A 16,820-nucleotide genomic window follows, 5' to 3' on the forward strand; every position below is an offset into this window, starting at 1 on the left:
CAGCCTGTGGTCAGGGTTTAAGTCCCCAGGGGTCTCGTGGCCTCTCAAGTTGGGTCTGCTGGCCCCCTAAGCCTTTGAGGCCAGCAGAGTGTGGTGGGAAGGGAAGCACCTGCTCCCTCTGGCAGCTCCTCAACTGTCCCCCACTGCCTCTCCAGGTGCCGGCCATCGTTTGGTACATCCACCATGACCTCACCTCCCACGTGTCTCCGCACACTGACATCTGCAGGCTCGCTGAGGCACACCCACGTGATGTGGTGATGACTCTCCTGCGCTGTGCCCCAGAGTGTGACAGGTACAGGGCCCAGCTGCCTTGCTGGCTCAGGGATCACCAACCCGTACAACCCCTCACCCTGCAGAGCCTGTCCCACATGGTCTGCCAGACAGATGGAGACTTCCAGGACCCTTGGGCCACTCCATTTCCTAGCCTTGGCCTGTCAGCCCCCAATCCTACTGCCACATGCCCTCCCTGCCCCTCAAGGCACCATGGCTCTGTCACATGGGCCCCCACAGATGCCCAGGCCATGGTGCTGTAGCTGAGACCCCCCTGACCCAGAGCTCTGGCTCCACAGAGCTGCTGCAATGATGTGGAGAAGCATCGGCTCCTCGGGAACAACAGTGGAGAAGGTGCTGCCAACACTGCTCCGAGTGATGGAGGACTGGCCAGTGCATGGAATGTCCACCTCCGATGGCGACAACAGAGACGTGTTTGCCCTGGCTGTGAGTTTCTAGAAGTGACCTTTACTCCTCCCCACGTCGCCTCTCCAGTGGCTCTCCATCATCCCCCACCCCTGCATCTCCCTGCCTCAGGCCTTGGGCTGCAAATGTGGCTGAGGGGCAGGTTCAGGGGCACCAGGCCGGCTGCTCCCCCTGCCTCTCCCCTGGCCTCTCCCTCCCACACTCGGACCCTGCCACGTGGACCTCTCGCACTCAGTGCTGTCTCTCTGTGCTTTGATTGCAGGCAACCCTGGCACTGTGGCTGATCATCCAGGAGCCCAACTGCCAGGGTGCAGTCATGAATTACATCCCCCGCCTGCTCATGGCTCTGCTGTTCCAAGTGTCCATGAGCACAGAGCAGGTGCCAGAAGAGGTGAACACCTTCTGGAGGGGATGCCTGGAGCAACACCACCTTCCCACCCAGCCCAACAGGTGCTCCATCCCAGTCCTCTCTCCCTGCCATGCCCTCAGGGTTGGGGCCAGCGCTCCCAGCATGACCTGGCCTTTGCTCTGCACACAGGTTTTTGGTCCAGACCATGAAGGCCCTGCTCTGCCACCTGCCGTGGGAGGATATTTGGATGGCAAGGAAGCGCAGGCTTGCCTGGGACCCACTCCTGAATTCTGACACCCATCACTATGCAGTGGGTCTGCATGTCAGGTGAGAGAATCTTGTCCATGCTGCTCCCATCATCTCTACCCTGGGCACAGGGCACTCCACACAGCCCCTATGGGTGTAGGGCAGAGGGCCTTGGCCCCAAGGGATGGCTGAGTAGCTTGGAAAAGGCTGTGCGAGGCGGGTGCACAGGAGGAGCCACCTGCCATAGTGCCCACGTCCCATCCTGGGCTGCTGGGAAAAGACCAAGACTCTGTGAGTCACTGCTGGGAGAGCTTTGCCCACCCTGCTCAGGGTTCATGCTTTTCTCCCTGACAGGGAGATGCGCCGCCAACTGACCCCCTCCCATTCCCCACTGGCAATCCACCTGCTGGGGCAGCTCAGCTCTGAGGACCCCCGTTGGGAGCTGCCTGCCCTGGAGTTCCTGGTGGAGGTGAGCCTGATGGCGAGCGCTGCCTGGCCCAGCTGCCTCCCCCTCTCTGCCCTCTGGCAGCCGCAGCCGCCCGGGACGGTGCCTGCACCCTGTGCTGCTGCCTGGGCCCAGCCCCGGGCGGGTCCGGGCTCCTGCTGCCCGGGCACCCCGTCACTGCTCCCTGCCTTCCAGCTCCTGGACTATCTGGACGGAAGGAGATGTCACAGCAGTGTTGAGCAGATCCTGTCAAGGCACCTGCAGAGTGAGTGCCCAGAGAGACGTCGCCTGGCTCTCCGAGGCCGCATGGTGCTCTGGACGGATCTGTCAATGGTGAGAAGGGGACACCCGGCTGAAGCCACACAGGCAACCTGGGGCTGGGGAAGGCAGTCCCTTGGGCTTGGCAGGGCTTTGGGAGCTGTGGATGCTCTTCCCAGCTCTCCTGCCTCCCTGTTCTGCTGCCTGGGCCCTGCGGGACAGGCCTTTGGCCTCTGGACCCCGGGGCAGCAGCGTGGGGTTGCACCACCAGAGTGCCCTGCCGCTGTTGCAGCTGTTCAGGGCTTGACAGCACAGCACTGTGTTCCACACAGGCCCAAAGCATCTGCAGCCTGTCTCAACACCTCCTGGAGCTGCTGCCTGATGCAGATGGAGAGCTGGTCGTGATGACCCTCTCTGTGTTTGTGAGTGTGCTCCGGGACAAAGACATTCAGGCATTCATCTCCACTGCCCCCAAGCTGGCTGAGGTGCTCTGGCCACTCTTTGACAACGTAAGGCCTTGTATCCCCAGTCCATGGGCACTGGCTGCTGCCAGGAAACTTTGTGCCCTGTGAATGTTCAGGCTTGTGCCTGTGCCTGGTTGGCCTGGAGCATCCAGTGCTGAGGTCTTTTTCTCTTCTTTTGCACCCATGTGCAGCTGTCCTCCTTTCACTTCCTCGAAACGGTGATGGAGGTACTGGTGGAAGGGGGAACAAAGCCCTTGGAGATGCAGATGCACCAGAGCCTGGTGCTGTGGTTCTTCCTGCAGTATGATGAGCACCAGTGCGTGGCAGAGGTGAGCACTGTGGGCTCTGGGGTCCCCGTGGCAGGGGCTGGGCTGCCTCCTGCCCTGGGGCTTCATGGGCTCCAGCCTCCTCCTGCCCAGGCACCGAGACCTGGCCACAGAAACTCAAGACACCTCCTCTTCCAGATTTTTATGGAGGAGAAAGGTGTCCCCAGTCGGCAGCAAGTAAGCAGCCTGTGGCCAGGGCTCAAGTGCCCCAGGGGTCTTGGGGCCTCTCATGCCAGGTCCGCTGACCCCCTAAGCCTTTGAGGTCACACTGTGTGGTGGGAAGTACTTCTTGGGCAAGCTGGGCAACCTGCTCCCTCTGGCAGCTCTCCAACTCTCCCCCACTGCCTCTCCAGGTGCCGACCATCGTGAGATCCATGCACCAGTGCCTCACCTCCCACATGACTCCAGGGGTCAGGATGCACACTAACATCTGCAGGCTCACTGAGGCACACCCACATGATGTGGTGATGACTCTCCTGCGCTGTGCCCCAGAGTGTGACAGGTACAGGGCCCAGCTGCCTTGCTGGCTCAGGGATCACCAACCCATACAACCCCTCACCCTGCAGAGCCTGTCCCATGTGGTCCGCCAGACAGATGGAGACTTCCAGGAACCTCGGGCCCCTCCATTTCCTAGCCTTGGCCTGTCAGCCCCCAATCCTACTGCCACATGCCCTCCCTGCCCCTCAAGGCACCATGGCTCTGTCACATGGGCCCCCACAGATGCCCAGGCCATGGTGCTGTAGCTGAGACCCCCCTGACCCAGAGCTCTGGCTCCACAGAGCTGCTGCAATGATGTGGAGAAGCATCGGCTCCTCGGGAACAACAGTGGAGAAGGTGCTGCCAACACTGCTCCGAGTGATGGAGGACTGGCCAGTGCACAGAATGTCCACCTCCGATGGCGACAACAGAGATGTCTTTGCCCTGGCTGTGAGTTTCTAGAAGTGGCCTCTGCTCCCCCCACATCACCTCCCCCACCCCTGCATCTCCCTGCCTCAGGCCTTGGGCTGCAAATGTGGCTGAGGGGCAGGTTCAGGGGCACCAGGCCGGCTGCTCCCCCTGCCTCTCCCCTGGCCTCTCCCTCCCACACTCGGACCCTGCCACGTGGACCTCTCGCACTCAGTGCTGTCTCTCTGTGCTTTGATTGCAGGCAACCCTGGCACTGTGGCTGATCATCCAGGAGCCCAAGTGCCAGGATGAAGTCATGAATTACATCCCCCGCCTGCTCATGGCTCTGCTGTTCCAAGTGTCCATGAGCACAGAGCAGGTGCCAGAAGAGGTGAACACCTTCTGGAGGGGATGCCTGGAGCAACACCGCCTTCCCACCCAGCCCAGCAGGTGCTCCTTCCCAGTCCTCTCTCCCTGCCATGCCCTCAGGGTTGGGGCCAGCGCTCCCAGCATGACCTGGCCTTTGCTCTGCACACAGGTTTTTGGTCCAGACCATCAAGGCCCTCTTCTGCCGGCTGCAGTGGGACAATGAGGTGGTGTCAGTGGAGCGCAAGTGTGGCTGGGACACGCTCCTCTGTGCTGACACCCAGCACTATGCAGTGGGGCTGCTGGCCAGGTGAGACACCCTTGTCCCTGCTGCCCCCAGCATCTCTGCCCTGGGCATGGGGCACCCCACACAGCCTTCTGGGGGAGCTTTGCCCACCCTACTCAGGCTCCATCCTTCCTTCTTTCCCCCTGACAGGGAGATGCGCCACGTCTTGATCCCTTTCTATTCTCCAATGGCAATCCACCTGCTGGGGCTGCTCAGCACTGAGGACTCCCGTTGGGAGCTGCCTGCCCTGGCCTTCCTGGTGGAGGTGAGCCTGATGACGAGCGCTGCCTGGTCCGCCTGCCTCCCCCTCTCTGCCCTCTCACAGCCGCAGCTGCCTGGGACGGTGCCTGCACCCTGTGCTGCTGCCTGGGCCCAGCCCCGGGCGGGTCTGGGCTCCTGCCGGCCAGGCACCCCGTCACTGCTCTCTGCCTTCCAGGTCCTGGACTTTCTGGACAGGAGTAAATGTTGTGACAGTGTCCTGCCCATCCTGTCGAGGAACCTGCGGAGCCAGTGCCAAGAGAGGCAGCGCCTGGCGCTCAGAGGCCTCCTGGTGCTTGCTGTGGATCCCTCAATGGTGAGAAGGGGACACCCGGATGAAGCCACACGGGCAGCCTGGGGCTGGGAAGGGGAGGTGCTTGGGTTTGGCTGGGCTTTGGGAGCTGTGGCAGCTGCTCCCAGCTCTCCTGCCTCCCTCTTCTGCTGCCCTGGCCCTGCGGGACAGGCCTTTGGCCTCTGGGCCCCGGGGCAGCAGCGTGGGGCTGCACCGCCAGAGAGCTGTTGGTGGGGCAGCTGTTCAGGGCTTGACAGCACAGCACTGTGTTCCACACAGGCCCAAAGCATCTGCAGCCTATCTCAACACCTCCTGGAGCTGCTGCCTGATGCAGATGGAGAGCTGGTCGTGATGACCCTCTCTGTGTTTGAGAGTATGCTCCAGGATGAAGACATTCGGGTATTTGTCTCCACTGCCCCCAAGCTGGCTGAGGCGCTCCGGCCCCTCTTTGACAATGTAAGGCTTTGTGCCCTCCACCTCCAGGCACTGAGTGCTGCCAAGAAACTTTGCCCTGTGGATGTTCAGGCCTGTGCCTGTACCTGGTTGGCCGGGAGCATCCAGTGCTGAGGTCTTTTTCTCCTCTTTTGTCCCAGGACAACACCCACGTGCAGCTGCTCTCCATTCACCTCTTCCAAGAGGTGATGGAGCTGCTGGTAGAAGAGGGAACACAGCTCTTGGAGACTCAGGTGCACCAGAGCCTGGTCCCACTGTTCATCCATGGGCATGACGAGAACCAGTGCGTGGCAGAGGTGAGCACTCGTGGGCTCTGGTGTCCCTGTGCACGGGGCTGGGCTGCCTCCTGCCCTGGGGCCTCAAGGGCTCCAGCCTCCTGCTGGCCTTGGTGCAGGGACACAGGGGCTGTGCCCTGGGCTGTGGTGCCATGTCCCGCTCTCTGCTGCTCTGCAGGCCTCTCGGGAAGTGCTGCTTTGCGCTGCCAGGTTCCTCAAGAGAAGGGACCTGGAGAAGTTGCTGAGGAGAGAGCAGCACTTCAAGTTCTGCGATTGCCTGGTAAGGATGACCCTGAAGGCCCAGCCCCAGGCTGGACAAGCCCCCAGGCCCCGATGCCAAGTGTGCAGGGCTGGCCCTGTGCCCCTGCCACTGCTGCAGCCACAGACACCCCCCTGCTCTCTGCAGATGGACAAGGACGTGAGCCGAAGGGCCGAGCACCTGCAGCAGGCCCTGCCCTACCTGCAGAGCCCACAGCAGCCCCTGCGAGAGGCGGCCGTCAGGTTCATGGGTGAGCCCCAAGGCCGCGGTCCCTCCCTGCCCACTGCAGCTCAGCCCCAGCCCCGGCTGCTCCAGCGGCAGCAGGATGTGGCCCAGGGATGTGCTGGGGAGGCCCGAGTGCCCTGGCAGTTGCTGCTGCCCTCTGCCAGCCCAGCCCTTGGGTGTCCCAATGCGGGAAGGCCCCGGCTCAGCCCTGCCAGGCCAGGAGGCCGTGGGGGGGGGTTGTGCTGCTGGGGCCCTGACACGCTCTCTGTTCCCAGGGATTGCTGCCTGGCACATGCAAGACCTGCAGCTCCTCATGAGGGGTGAGTGAGGACAGTGGGCTTTCACTGGGGGCTGGCAGGGAGGAGCACAGACCCTGGACAGGGAACTGCAGTCCCTGCCCTGCCTGCGCGGGGCTCTGCTCCCTGCACGGACAAGGGGCGCTGTGGGCAGAGCAGGGACACATTTCAGGGGCAGGGAGAGGATTGGGGGCCAGCACCTTCCCGCTCATCCTGTTGACCCCTGCTCCCTGCTGGTCATGGCAAGAGCTGGCTGGGATGGCCCTGGCAGGAAGAGCTCCTCGGGTTCCCACACATCCAGGCTCTGACTGTGGCTCCGTTCCTCTCTCTTCCAGCCTTTGAAGCCATGAGCCAGGACGACTGCCCGTCCTACTGCACCATGCGGACTGAATTCTTGTCCGCTTTCAGACGGGCAGTAACAAAGTAATCTCCAGCCAGACAACCTGCATCCCCCCAACAGCACTGGAAGACCAAGGGACGAGACCACTTCTCATGGGAGCTGGAGATTCAGCTGATGCTGGGCCCAACTGAGCCAGCCGGCAAGGCCAGGCAGCTCCTGGCCTGCCCATCTCTATGAACAGCCCCTTCCCTTCCCAAACCTTCCCTTCCCAAACCTTTCCCAAACCTTCCCAAACCTTCCCAAACCTTCCCAAACCTTCCCAAACTTTCCCAAACCTTCTCCTGCCCACACTTAATCCTCCCTTTCCCCTTAGCTTAAGAAGGTTCATCCCTTCCCCTTAGATTAATAAACATCAGCTCCCCTCCTCTCTCCTCCCCTTCCCAAACCTTCCCTTTCCTCCCCAAACCTTCCCCTGTCCACACTTCATCCCTCCCTTTCCCCTTAGCTTAAGAAGATTCATCCCTCCCCTTCCCCTTAGATTAATATCGGCTCCCTTCCCCTCCCTTCCCCTCCATCCCCTTTCCTTCCCTCCCCAAACCTTCCCAAACCTTCCATTCCCTCCCCTCCCCTTCCCTTCTCCTGCCCACACTTCATCCCTCCCTTTCCCCTTAACTTAAGAAGCTTCATCCCTCCCCTTCCCCTTAGAGTAATAAACACAAGCTCCCCTCCCCCCTCCCCTTCCCTCCCCTCCCCTTCCCTCCCCTCCCCTCCCCTCCCCTCCCCTTCCCTCCCCAAACCTTCCCAAACCTTCCCTTCCCAAACCTTCTCTTCCCTTTCCCAAACCTTTACAAACCTTCCCAAACCTTCTCCTGCTCACACTTAATCCTCCCTTTCCCCTTAGCTTAAGAAGGTTCATCCCTTCCCTTCCCTTCCCCTTAGATTAATACACATCAGCTCCCCTCCTCTCCCCTCCCCTCCCCTTCCCAAACCTTCCCTTTCCTCCCCAAACCTTCCCCTGTCCACACTTCATCCCTCCCTTTCCCCTTAGCTTAAGAAGATTCATCCCTCCCCTTCCCCTTAGATTAATATCAGATCCCCTCCCTCCCTTCCCCTCCATCCCCTTTCCTTCCCTCCCCAAACCTTCCCAAACCTTCCCTCCTCTCCCCTCCCCTCCCCAAATCTTCCCTCCCCTTCCCTCCCCTCCTTTCCCCTCCCCAAACCTTTCCTTCCCTCTCCTCCCCTTGCCAAACCTTCCCTTCCCTTCCCAAACCTTCCCTTCCCAAACCTTCCCAAGCCTTCCCTTCCCAAACCTTCTCTTCCCTCCCCTCCCCTTCCCTTCTCCTGCCCACACCTCATCCCTCCCTTTCCCATTACCTTAAGAAGCTTCATCCCTCCCCTTCACCTTACATTAATAAACATTTGCTTTCTCCCCCTGACCTGCATCTTTGTGGAACTCAATCGCCACAAACCTCAGCCCTGTAGCTCACAGGCCCATTCCTGCCTTGCTTTTGCCCCTTGTGCTGTGGGCACACACACAGGGACAAGGGCACTTCAGGCTGCCCTTGTCCCTAGGGCTCTGGGGCACATTTAAAACTGCTTTAGCACAGGTCCCACCAGCAGTTGCTCTCCAGTGCCACAGGGAGCCTGGCAGGCTGGGCACACACCCACTCAGCAAACCCCCGGCAACTCTGCTCTGCCTCAGGCAACACCTCAGCTCAGCCACTGCAGCTGGGCTGGGGCCGTTCTGTCCCACACTCAGTCACAGTACTGACTGTCTCAGAGACAACACCTTCAGGACATCAACCTCAAGCCTACCCACAGGGTACCTGAGTGTTCCCAAACAACAACAAAAATACCACCAATCTGCTCCACACCTATTCATCAACCCCTGCAAGCACCCCAAAGCACAAGCATCACACCTCAGCCACAGACCCTGGCTGACAGCAGAAAGCACCAGGTATCTCCTTGCCATAGGATCAAGATGTTGATCTGTTCTCTACACACTCAGCTTCCTCCCCACCTGATTTTATTGTACTCATTACCTGACTGCACACGGTGAGCTTCTTGGCCTCCAAATGTTTATAACTATCTTGGCCTCAAAAATTCTCATCTCCTCTGCACCTTCTCTACTCAGAAGAAATGTAGAGGGTTTTTTGGTTTCTTGTTTTTTGTTTTTGGTTTTTTTTTTTTTTTTGTTTTGTTTTTTGTGTTTTTTTTTGTTTTTTTTTTTTTTGTTTTGTTTTTGTTTTTTTTTTTGTTTGTTTGGTTTTTTTTCTCAAACTTTTACAAGCAAACTGCTGTTTGGATCCATGGAATCATTAGCTCCTCCTTTGCCGTCTTGGAAACAAAGGCACAACTTTAGAGCCCGTACTATTTCTCTCCCTTACCATCAGGACTAAGGCATAAAGGAGCTTCTCTGGGCTGCATGCAAGTGACATGGACTTGGCAATAACCCAGAACTAGCTCGGAGTGAAACTGTGTTCACCCAGCACAAGAGTGGATGGAACAGTGTGCTGGTTTAAAGGTAAACCAGCAGGGGAAATGAACTCAACTCAAAGGAGAGATTATAAGTCAGAATAACAATTTAATAAAATAATACAATACGTACAATTATACAGACAAACAATTGGTCTTAACCCACAAAACCCAAATGTATAACCCAGCACCCTGGGGCATGAACAGAGTGGTGTTCCTTGCCCCCCCCCCCCCCTCGAGTCCAAAGTAAAGGCAGAGGGGAAAACCCTGCTGGTGGGAGAGCTGTTGCAGTCTGGTCAAAAGTGGTGATTGCAGTCCAGTTGAGGGTGGTGTCTCAGTCTGGTTGAGAGCGGTGAGCTGCAGTCTTCCTCTGTAGTTTTACCATGAGTGGTAAAAAGGTTCCGAAACTCCAAGTTTATATATTCTCCAATTCAGGCAGGAATGTTCAGTCTTTCCCTCAGAGTAGGGAATTCCATAAAAGGGTATGAGGACAGGAACATCTTCCTATCTCACAGGCCTCTACCGACAACAGTTTCTGGGAAATGGCATGGAAAGCCATAGAATACACAGTCCTGGGCTACATCCATCCAGTGATGAATCAGTCCCAGCCGTTCTATTGTTTCAATAATTGCTTCAATATAGTGCACTATCCTATCTTATACTGAACAACTAGTAATTTTAGCATTTATACTGTGTAGTACACAATTCTGATTAAGATAATTTGTCTGATCAATTGTATAAATAAATGTTTCTTTTTTTTTATAAATACTCTCATTTGGTCAACCATTAAAACCAGTGGGGCAAAAGTGGTTCAATCGCACTTCTGTAATTCCTTAAATTTAATTTGTTGACAAAATCCAAAGCAAAGATTGGACCCCTTATTCTTTGAGGCACTGCAGTGGGACAATGGCTCTATGATTACAGGAGGTTGCACTGTTTCCCAGCATTCTTGGGCTCCATAAGGCCATGCACTGTTACAATGGCCCACTGATTCCATCATTTTCTCCAGTGTCTCAATGGACCCTTGATTCCATGAGGTTCCACAAAGGCCCAAGGTCCTTTTGATTCCACTAGATTCCACGGCGTCCCATGTTCCCTTTGGTTCCAGGAGGCCCCAGTGTATTCCAATGGACCCTGGATTCCATGAGATTCCACAGTGTCCTGGGGTTCCCTTGTCTCCCTCAGTTTTGGCAGTGTCCCAGGGTCCCTTTGTTCCCAGGGAGGTTCCTTTGTTTCCATCAGGCCCTGCCACGTCCCAGACTCCCTTTGGTTCCATGAGGTGCTGCAGGGTCACAATGTCCCCTTTATTCCAGGAGGTTCTGCCATGTCCCAGGGTTCCTTTGGTTCCATGGGATTCCACAGGGCCAAAACTCTCTGGTTCTTATCCTTCCAAAATTTGTGGGCCCATTCTATCCCTGCCTGGGATGGAGCCCCATTGTGTTTCTGCAGGAATGGATCCATGGCCATCCTGCCACTGCACCAATTGAATGCTGCACAAACATCACTGCAGGCCCGACCCTGGATGCAGGAACAGTCTGGGAACTCCAGGCCTGCTCCCATTCAGCAGAGCCAGGCGGGGTCCCAAAGAGCACAAGTGATTGACTGCAACCCCTGCAGGTCTCTGGCATTGCTGGGGACAAATGCAGGAACTGCCAGGAGCTCTGCAGAGCCCTGACAGTGCCACTGCAATCCCAAGCTGTATTGCCCGGGGCAACCCTCAGCACAGCCAAGGCCACAACCCTTCGTGAAAGGTGTCCCTTCTGGGCAGGGCCAGGGGGACAAACCCCTCCATCTGTCCCTGCACATGTTGGGTCCAATTCTCATCCCCCACTTAGGGACAAAGTCAGGCTCCATTGGGTGTTTAGCTTTGCATTTCCTTCACCCTTTTGTGCTTCCAACACACACACACCCCAGTCTGGGCAGAGTTTGGTCTTCCAAAAAACACAAGACCTGACTATTTGTGGCTCCAGCTCCAGTGACTGGAACTTGGGCCATGATCCGTGCCAGGAGTAGAGAGGTCTCTCCCCACAGAAACTTCTTGACAATGGAGTTATCAAGAAAACGGGACAGGCTGTGGGGATCACTTGCAGGGCACAGCCAGGGATGTGTCTTGACCAGCCTCCTGTTTATCATGACCAGCTTTTTCAGCCTCTTTTCTCTCTCTTTTTTCATGCTGTTTCCTCCAGAAACCACTGGGATTCTACCCTTGCTTTGGTTCTTTCTTAGACATCCCATGACAAGTCTTGCCCAGTCCCCAAATCCCCTTTCTGTCTGCCCATTATGAGTCTCAGAGCCCAAGGCCAAATCCCCCATCCTCAGCTGCAAGGTCACCCTGAGAGGTTCTGCCATTGACCCACTTGTTTCAAGTTTCACACAGATACCTTGGAACTTCCTTTCAATTATTTTTTTTATTTTTTGGACTTAGAAGGGTTTCTCCAAAAACATGGCAATTCATGTCCTCAAAAATGGAAATTCTTTGGAGAAGGAGTTTGGGACTTCAGACTCAAAAGAATGACAAAATTATTTGGCTTGGAAGGGAGCTAGAAGGTCATGTGGTCCAAGTCTCTGGACATGGACAGTGACATCTTTTACTAATTCAGGTTACTCATAGTCCCTGACCTTGGACAAATGGAGTGATGGGACATCCACTTCTCTGGAAACCTGGTCCAGTTCTTGCCGCCCTTATTGCTAAATATTTCCTCTTATTATACAATATAAAACTCTTCTCTTTCAGTTCAAAGCCACTGTCCCATGTTCTGCCACTACAGGCCTTGGTAACAAGTATCCCTGGGATTTCCTTAGACTATGAGCACGACATTTTCATCTGCAAAAAAATTAGTGAGTGCCCGGAGATCTCCCAAGATGGGCTTTAAAGGTCTCAAGCACATGAGCACTAGAGAGGGGCTAAGGAGCTGTGGCCTCAATGGTGTGGAGACTGAGGACGGTACAGGACAGCCCTCAGAGGGCTTGAAGGGAGGATTTAGAGATGGTGGATCCATTTCTCATAGCAGAAAAGACCATGAGAAATAAAGAAATAATACCAAGTTCAGCTAGGGAGGTCAAAACTGGAAACAAAGAGAAAGGAGTTTCACTCTGAGGGCAAAGGTGTGGTGCAACACATCACCCAGAAGGAGTCTGGATGAGCCCAAGGCTTTGTGTGTGCAGGAAGAGCCAGGGAGGACGCAGAGATGTCAGTGCAGGAAGGTGCCAGCCAGGTGGGGCAACCGGGGGGATGACGACAGCCTGCAGGGAAAGGGGCAGGGCATGGACACCGTAGGACAGCCTGGGCTGGAGAGGAGACAGGGATGGGGAGAAGCTGAAAGGCCCTGACAGAGCCACCTTCTGCAGGCCTTTGGCCATGGTTGCTGTCTGTGCCCCTGAGGCCAGGAGGAGGGGAGTGGCCCTTGCAGCCCTGGGGCCTCATGGCCTCCTTGTCCCTGCTCAGCAGCCTGGCAGGTGCCACCCCATGGTCCTGCCCTTGGCATTGCACATCCCACATCCCAGTGCCCCAGGAAGAGCCCTGAGGAATGAGGCAGGGACAGGACCTGCCTTCCCAGGGGCTGGGGGTCAGGGCTTGGCCCATTTGATTAAGGAAACAAGTCAAAGTTTATTCAGCATCAGAGCCACCTTTCCCTTGCTTGTCCATCCTTGTCATCACTGTCTGTAGTTTTCTGCTTTAACTGGAACCTGGGGACATGGTCTCAGTTGTGTCCCTCAGTGAGACTCATTAGCACTAAAGGAAACTTTAGTGTTTCAATCTCATTTTGACTTCTTGAGAAGTTGTTTGAACTTCCTCTCAGGGACTGAGTCTCATGTAAATAACCTCAACGTCCCCTGAGGGTCATGAAATGCCTGGGGCTGTTGCTGTGCTGCTGAGCTGGGCCGGGCTTCTGGCACACAGGGAGCTCCTGGCAATCAAGAAGAGCTTCAAAGAGACAACTCTGCTGGTGAGCAGCTCCTCTGCACAGTCCAGCAGGGCTGAGGGCACTGCCTGCAGCACCAAGGGCAGGGGAGTGAGACAGAGAGAAGTTAAAGGCTGTCAGACGTAGAATGATGCTGAGACCTCACTGGGGGAGAATTTTTAACAGACCTTGGCACAGGAAGTCTGTTCATGCAGGGCAATGGGACTGCAGCTTTTGGAGGCATCTGGGAAAGCTGGCACTGCCCACCAACTACAGATTCTGTAAGTGCAACTTGAGAGCATCTGGAGTGCAGAGGAGGAGGACATGCTCAGAGCTTCAGCTCCCTCTCAGAATATTTCCAAGACAAAGATTTTTATAAGGTTAAAGAAATTTCCTGAGATTGTGTTTCCAGTTTCCTACTCTTGAGGAATGGGAGGAATAAATAATTAAGAAAGTATTATTTTTGACAAGTCCCTGAGACATCTGAACTGAGAGTGCTCAGTAGGTCTGTCTGAGCTTCCTAATGTGCTTTCAGCCACTGCTCTGCCTGTGGGCAGCACCAGCATCACCTCTACTAGACCCATCAGGACTAGTCTGAGATGTCCTTTTTGCACCTGCAAACGGAATATGATCCCTACCAGTGCAGCCTGTGGTGCTGGGGAAGGAGCTGAGTCTGCTTAAATCAAATGCCATCGTAAGGACACTTGGTTGTCTCCCTGAGGTTTCCTTCCAAGCTCTGAATTCCACTCCAGGATGGAAACCTGTCCCTTAACATCTCCTTGTTATGTGAAACCCCTGTACAGAAGCACAGTGATGCTAAAACAGTGAAAATGCTGTTCAGTAGGGACCCAGCACTGGAGCTGAAGGAAGATCTCCTAGGAAATCAAAAGGTTGTCTGTGTGTGACATGGGGAGTGTCTGTAGAATACAGCTTTGACTTTGTTTAGATAAGTCCACACTAACTGGCCTCTTACTGTCTTCTTCTCCTGTGTGGGAAACAAACACCCAGAAGCAGCAAATGTCCAACAGCAGCTCCATGCCCCAGTTCCTCCTCCTGGCATTCGCAGACAGGCGGGATCTGCAGCTCCTGCACTTCTGGCTCTTCCTGGCCATCTCCCTGGCTGCCCTCCTGGCCAACGGCCTCATCCTCAGCGCCGTAGCCTGTGACCACCACCTGCACACCCCCATGGGCTTCTTCCTGCTCAACCTCTCCCTCACAGACCTGGGCTGCATCTGCACCACTGTCCCCAAAGCCATGCACAATTCCCTCTGGGACACCACAACCATCTCCTACACAGGATGTGCTGCACAGGTCCTTTTCTTTTATTTCTTCATGTCAGCAGAGTTTTCCCTCCTCACCATCATGTGCTACGACCGCTACGTTGCCATCTGCAAACCCCTGCACTACGGGACCCTCCTGGGCAGCAGAGCTTGTGCCCACATGGCAGCAGCTGCCTGGGCCACTGCGTTTCTCCATACTCTGCTGCACACAGCCAATACATTTTCCCTGCCCCTGTGCCAGGGCAATGCCCTGGGCCAGTTCTTCTGTGAAATCCCTGCCATCCACAAGCTCTCCTGCTCACACTCAGGTTACCTCAGGGAAATATGGCTCATTGTGGTTAGTGTCTGTTTAGTGTTCGGTTGTTTCATTTTCATTGTTTTCTCCTATGTGCAGATCTTCAGGGCTGTGCTGAGGATCCCCTCTCAGCAGGGACAGCACAAAACCTTTTCCACCTGCCTCCCTCACCTGGCTGTGCTCTCCCTGTTTGTCAGCACTGCCATATTTTCCGACCTGAAGCCTCCCTCCATCTCCTCCCCATCCCTGGACCTGGTGGTGGCAGTTCTGTACTCAGTATTACCTCCAGCACTGAACCCCCTCATCTACAGCCTGAGGAACCAGGAGCTCAAGGATGCCCTGAGGAAAATGATGACTAGATGCTTTTCAAGAGCAATAACCTGCCTGTTTTCTTCTGCACAACAGTCATTGTGTAACCATTTACTGGCCCAGCCTGCTTTCTAAAGCTTTTGAGAGTGGTGGTGGGGGCCGTTTCCTACATTTTTTCCTCTTTAAATGTTGTTAACACAGAAATTTATTCTCCATCTCATACCTAATTCACTCTCTCTTTGTTTTGACCCACAATTGTGTAAATGTGAAATCATTCTCTGTGTGCATTTAAACAAAATAAAAGTTTCTGCAGCAATTTCTTTGTTAAACATCCTGCCTTTGTTATTCTGTACATGAGGAATCACAATATCTGAGTAGAATAAAGGTCTTGAATGCTTTTTTCCAGATTCTCCCTCCAACAACTTCCCTGAAGCTGGAGGGCAGTGCCTGTGTGCAGAGGAGAAAGGGTAAAGAGTCCTGGTACAGGAGCACTGCCAGGGAGCAGCAGCTCTTGGCCTTTTCAGAGATGCTGTTTTTCCACTGCCTCCCTCTCCTTTCTGCTCCTTGCCCAAGGCCTGAGTGCTCTGGCAGCTCAGTCCCTGCTGTGTGTCAGTCCTGTGACCATGGGCAGGGACAGGCCCTGGGCACTACTGGGTCAGAGCTGGGCTCCTTAACATCATTTTCATCAGGAAAGGGGATCCCCCTGGGCAGTTCCTGAAGGCTTTGTTCTTTTTGAAAGGTTGGTGTAAAGAACAAGGCCAAGGAATAGACTCTCCAAAGTCTCATTGCTTTGCTTGTTTCCCCATTCAGTCCCTGCAGTGAGAGAAGTGACTCACTGGGGCACTTGAGGGACTGAGGGCTGGTTCAGATGTCCTGTGCTGGTGGCCAATGGCAAATGGTCTCCACATCACCTGCCTGGGGCTCTGCAGCTTGTGAGGGCTCTGATGGCAGGTGAGGACTTGTCTGTAGGAACTCAGGAAGTGCAGGAGAGCACAGAGGATCTGCAGGGACAGCCCGTCCCATCCAGTCAGCAGGGAATGGAGCCTTGGAGCAGAATCCTGCCCAGGGTGGAGTCACCCAGATATCAAGTCCTAAATCTGCCTGTGAACTGGTACAGGAGAGTTCTGCAACCCCAGGGGATGCAGCAGGAACAGAGAAAGGACTCTGGCCAGTGACTCGTCTCACCCGCAGTGAACTCCCCTTGTGCCTCCCCAGTTCAGGGGGGGCTGTACCAGAGCCAGGGGTGGGCTTTCCAGGAGGGTGTCCTGAAGAACTCTCCAGCCCACAGGCTGGATGGAGTGGAGCCCTGCCCTGCCCTTTGTGCCATTGGAAACAGCCCATGGTCCTGCCCAGCCTTGTTCTTGGCTACTGAGCCTTCCAGGACTATGGCAGAGAGTGGAGAGGAGTGATCCCCATCCTGCTGGGTCTGCTCCCCACCCTGACCAGCATGGCCAGTGCAGGCTCAGCCCAGGGTGCCACAGCCCCTCCCTGTGCAGAGCAGCACCTCCAGCTCAGGGCCCTGCAGGGATCCCAGGCTGGGATCTGCAACTGGCCAAGGCAGCCTGGACACACTGACCTGGGCAAAGGGATGTCCCTGCAGAAGAGCAAGGTAGCATTTCTGGGCCTGCAAAGAGGAATCCCTGACACAGAGAAACCTCTTTCTGCAGCCCCCCCTGGGGACAGGCTGCTCTGTCCCTGGGCCAGGACTCTGGGCTGGGCTGGGCAGAGGGGCTGGCACTGAGGGGCACAGTCAGGCTGTGCTGGGCATCTCCTGCAGGTGACACCAGGGCTCCTGCAGTTTCCCTGACCTCCATTTCCTGCTGCCATGGTGAGTGTCCAA

General features: G+C 55.7%; 1 protein-coding gene and 2 pseudogenes across 5 annotated transcripts in view; 2 read left to right on the forward strand and 1 right to left on the reverse strand.

Annotated features, from left to right (window-relative positions):
- The window catches only part of LOC127474815 (zinc finger protein 208-like), a 1,262,639-nt pseudogene that overhangs the window by 463,477 nt on the left and 782,342 nt on the right, over positions 1-16,820 (forward strand).
- The window catches only part of LOC127474817 (zinc finger protein 850-like), a 594,864-nt pseudogene that overhangs the window by 88,715 nt on the left and 489,329 nt on the right, over positions 1-16,820 (reverse strand).
- LOC127474818 (uncharacterized) overlaps positions 1-16,820 on the forward strand; it is a 220,356-nt gene that overhangs the window by 187 nt on the left and 203,349 nt on the right. Inside the window, exons 2-16 of one of the 5 annotated variants that reach the window (XM_051796121.1) lie at positions 156-292; positions 570-717; positions 959-1,146; positions 1,235-1,372; positions 1,646-1,760; positions 1,932-2,069; positions 2,327-2,503; positions 2,650-2,787; positions 3,138-3,286; positions 3,564-3,711; positions 3,932-4,119; positions 4,208-4,345; positions 4,472-4,586; positions 4,758-4,895; positions 5,151-5,270. In XM_051796121.1, the coding sequence (XP_051652081.1) occupies positions 156-292; positions 570-717; positions 959-1,146; positions 1,235-1,372; positions 1,646-1,760; positions 1,932-2,069; positions 2,327-2,503; positions 2,650-2,787; positions 3,138-3,286; positions 3,564-3,711; positions 3,932-4,119; positions 4,208-4,345; positions 4,472-4,586; positions 4,758-4,895; positions 5,151-5,270 (2,175 nt within the window). The remainder of the gene's footprint in view (positions 1-155; positions 293-569; positions 718-958; positions 1,147-1,234; positions 1,373-1,645; positions 1,761-1,931; positions 2,070-2,326; positions 2,504-2,649; positions 2,788-3,137; positions 3,287-3,563; positions 3,712-3,931; positions 4,120-4,207; positions 4,346-4,471; positions 4,587-4,757; positions 4,896-5,150; positions 5,271-16,820) is intronic. The other 4 variants (XM_051796118.1, XM_051796119.1, XM_051796120.1 and 1 more) reach the window with 4 other exon arrangements.

This window comes from Manacus candei, unplaced genomic scaffold (genome assembly GCF_025592945.1).
Source record: "Manacus candei isolate 608988 ecotype Guabito, Panama unplaced genomic scaffold, ASM2559294v1 h1tg000045l, whole genome shotgun sequence".
In the NCBI taxonomy this organism is placed as follows: Eukaryota; Metazoa; Chordata; class Aves; order Passeriformes; family Pipridae; genus Manacus; species Manacus candei.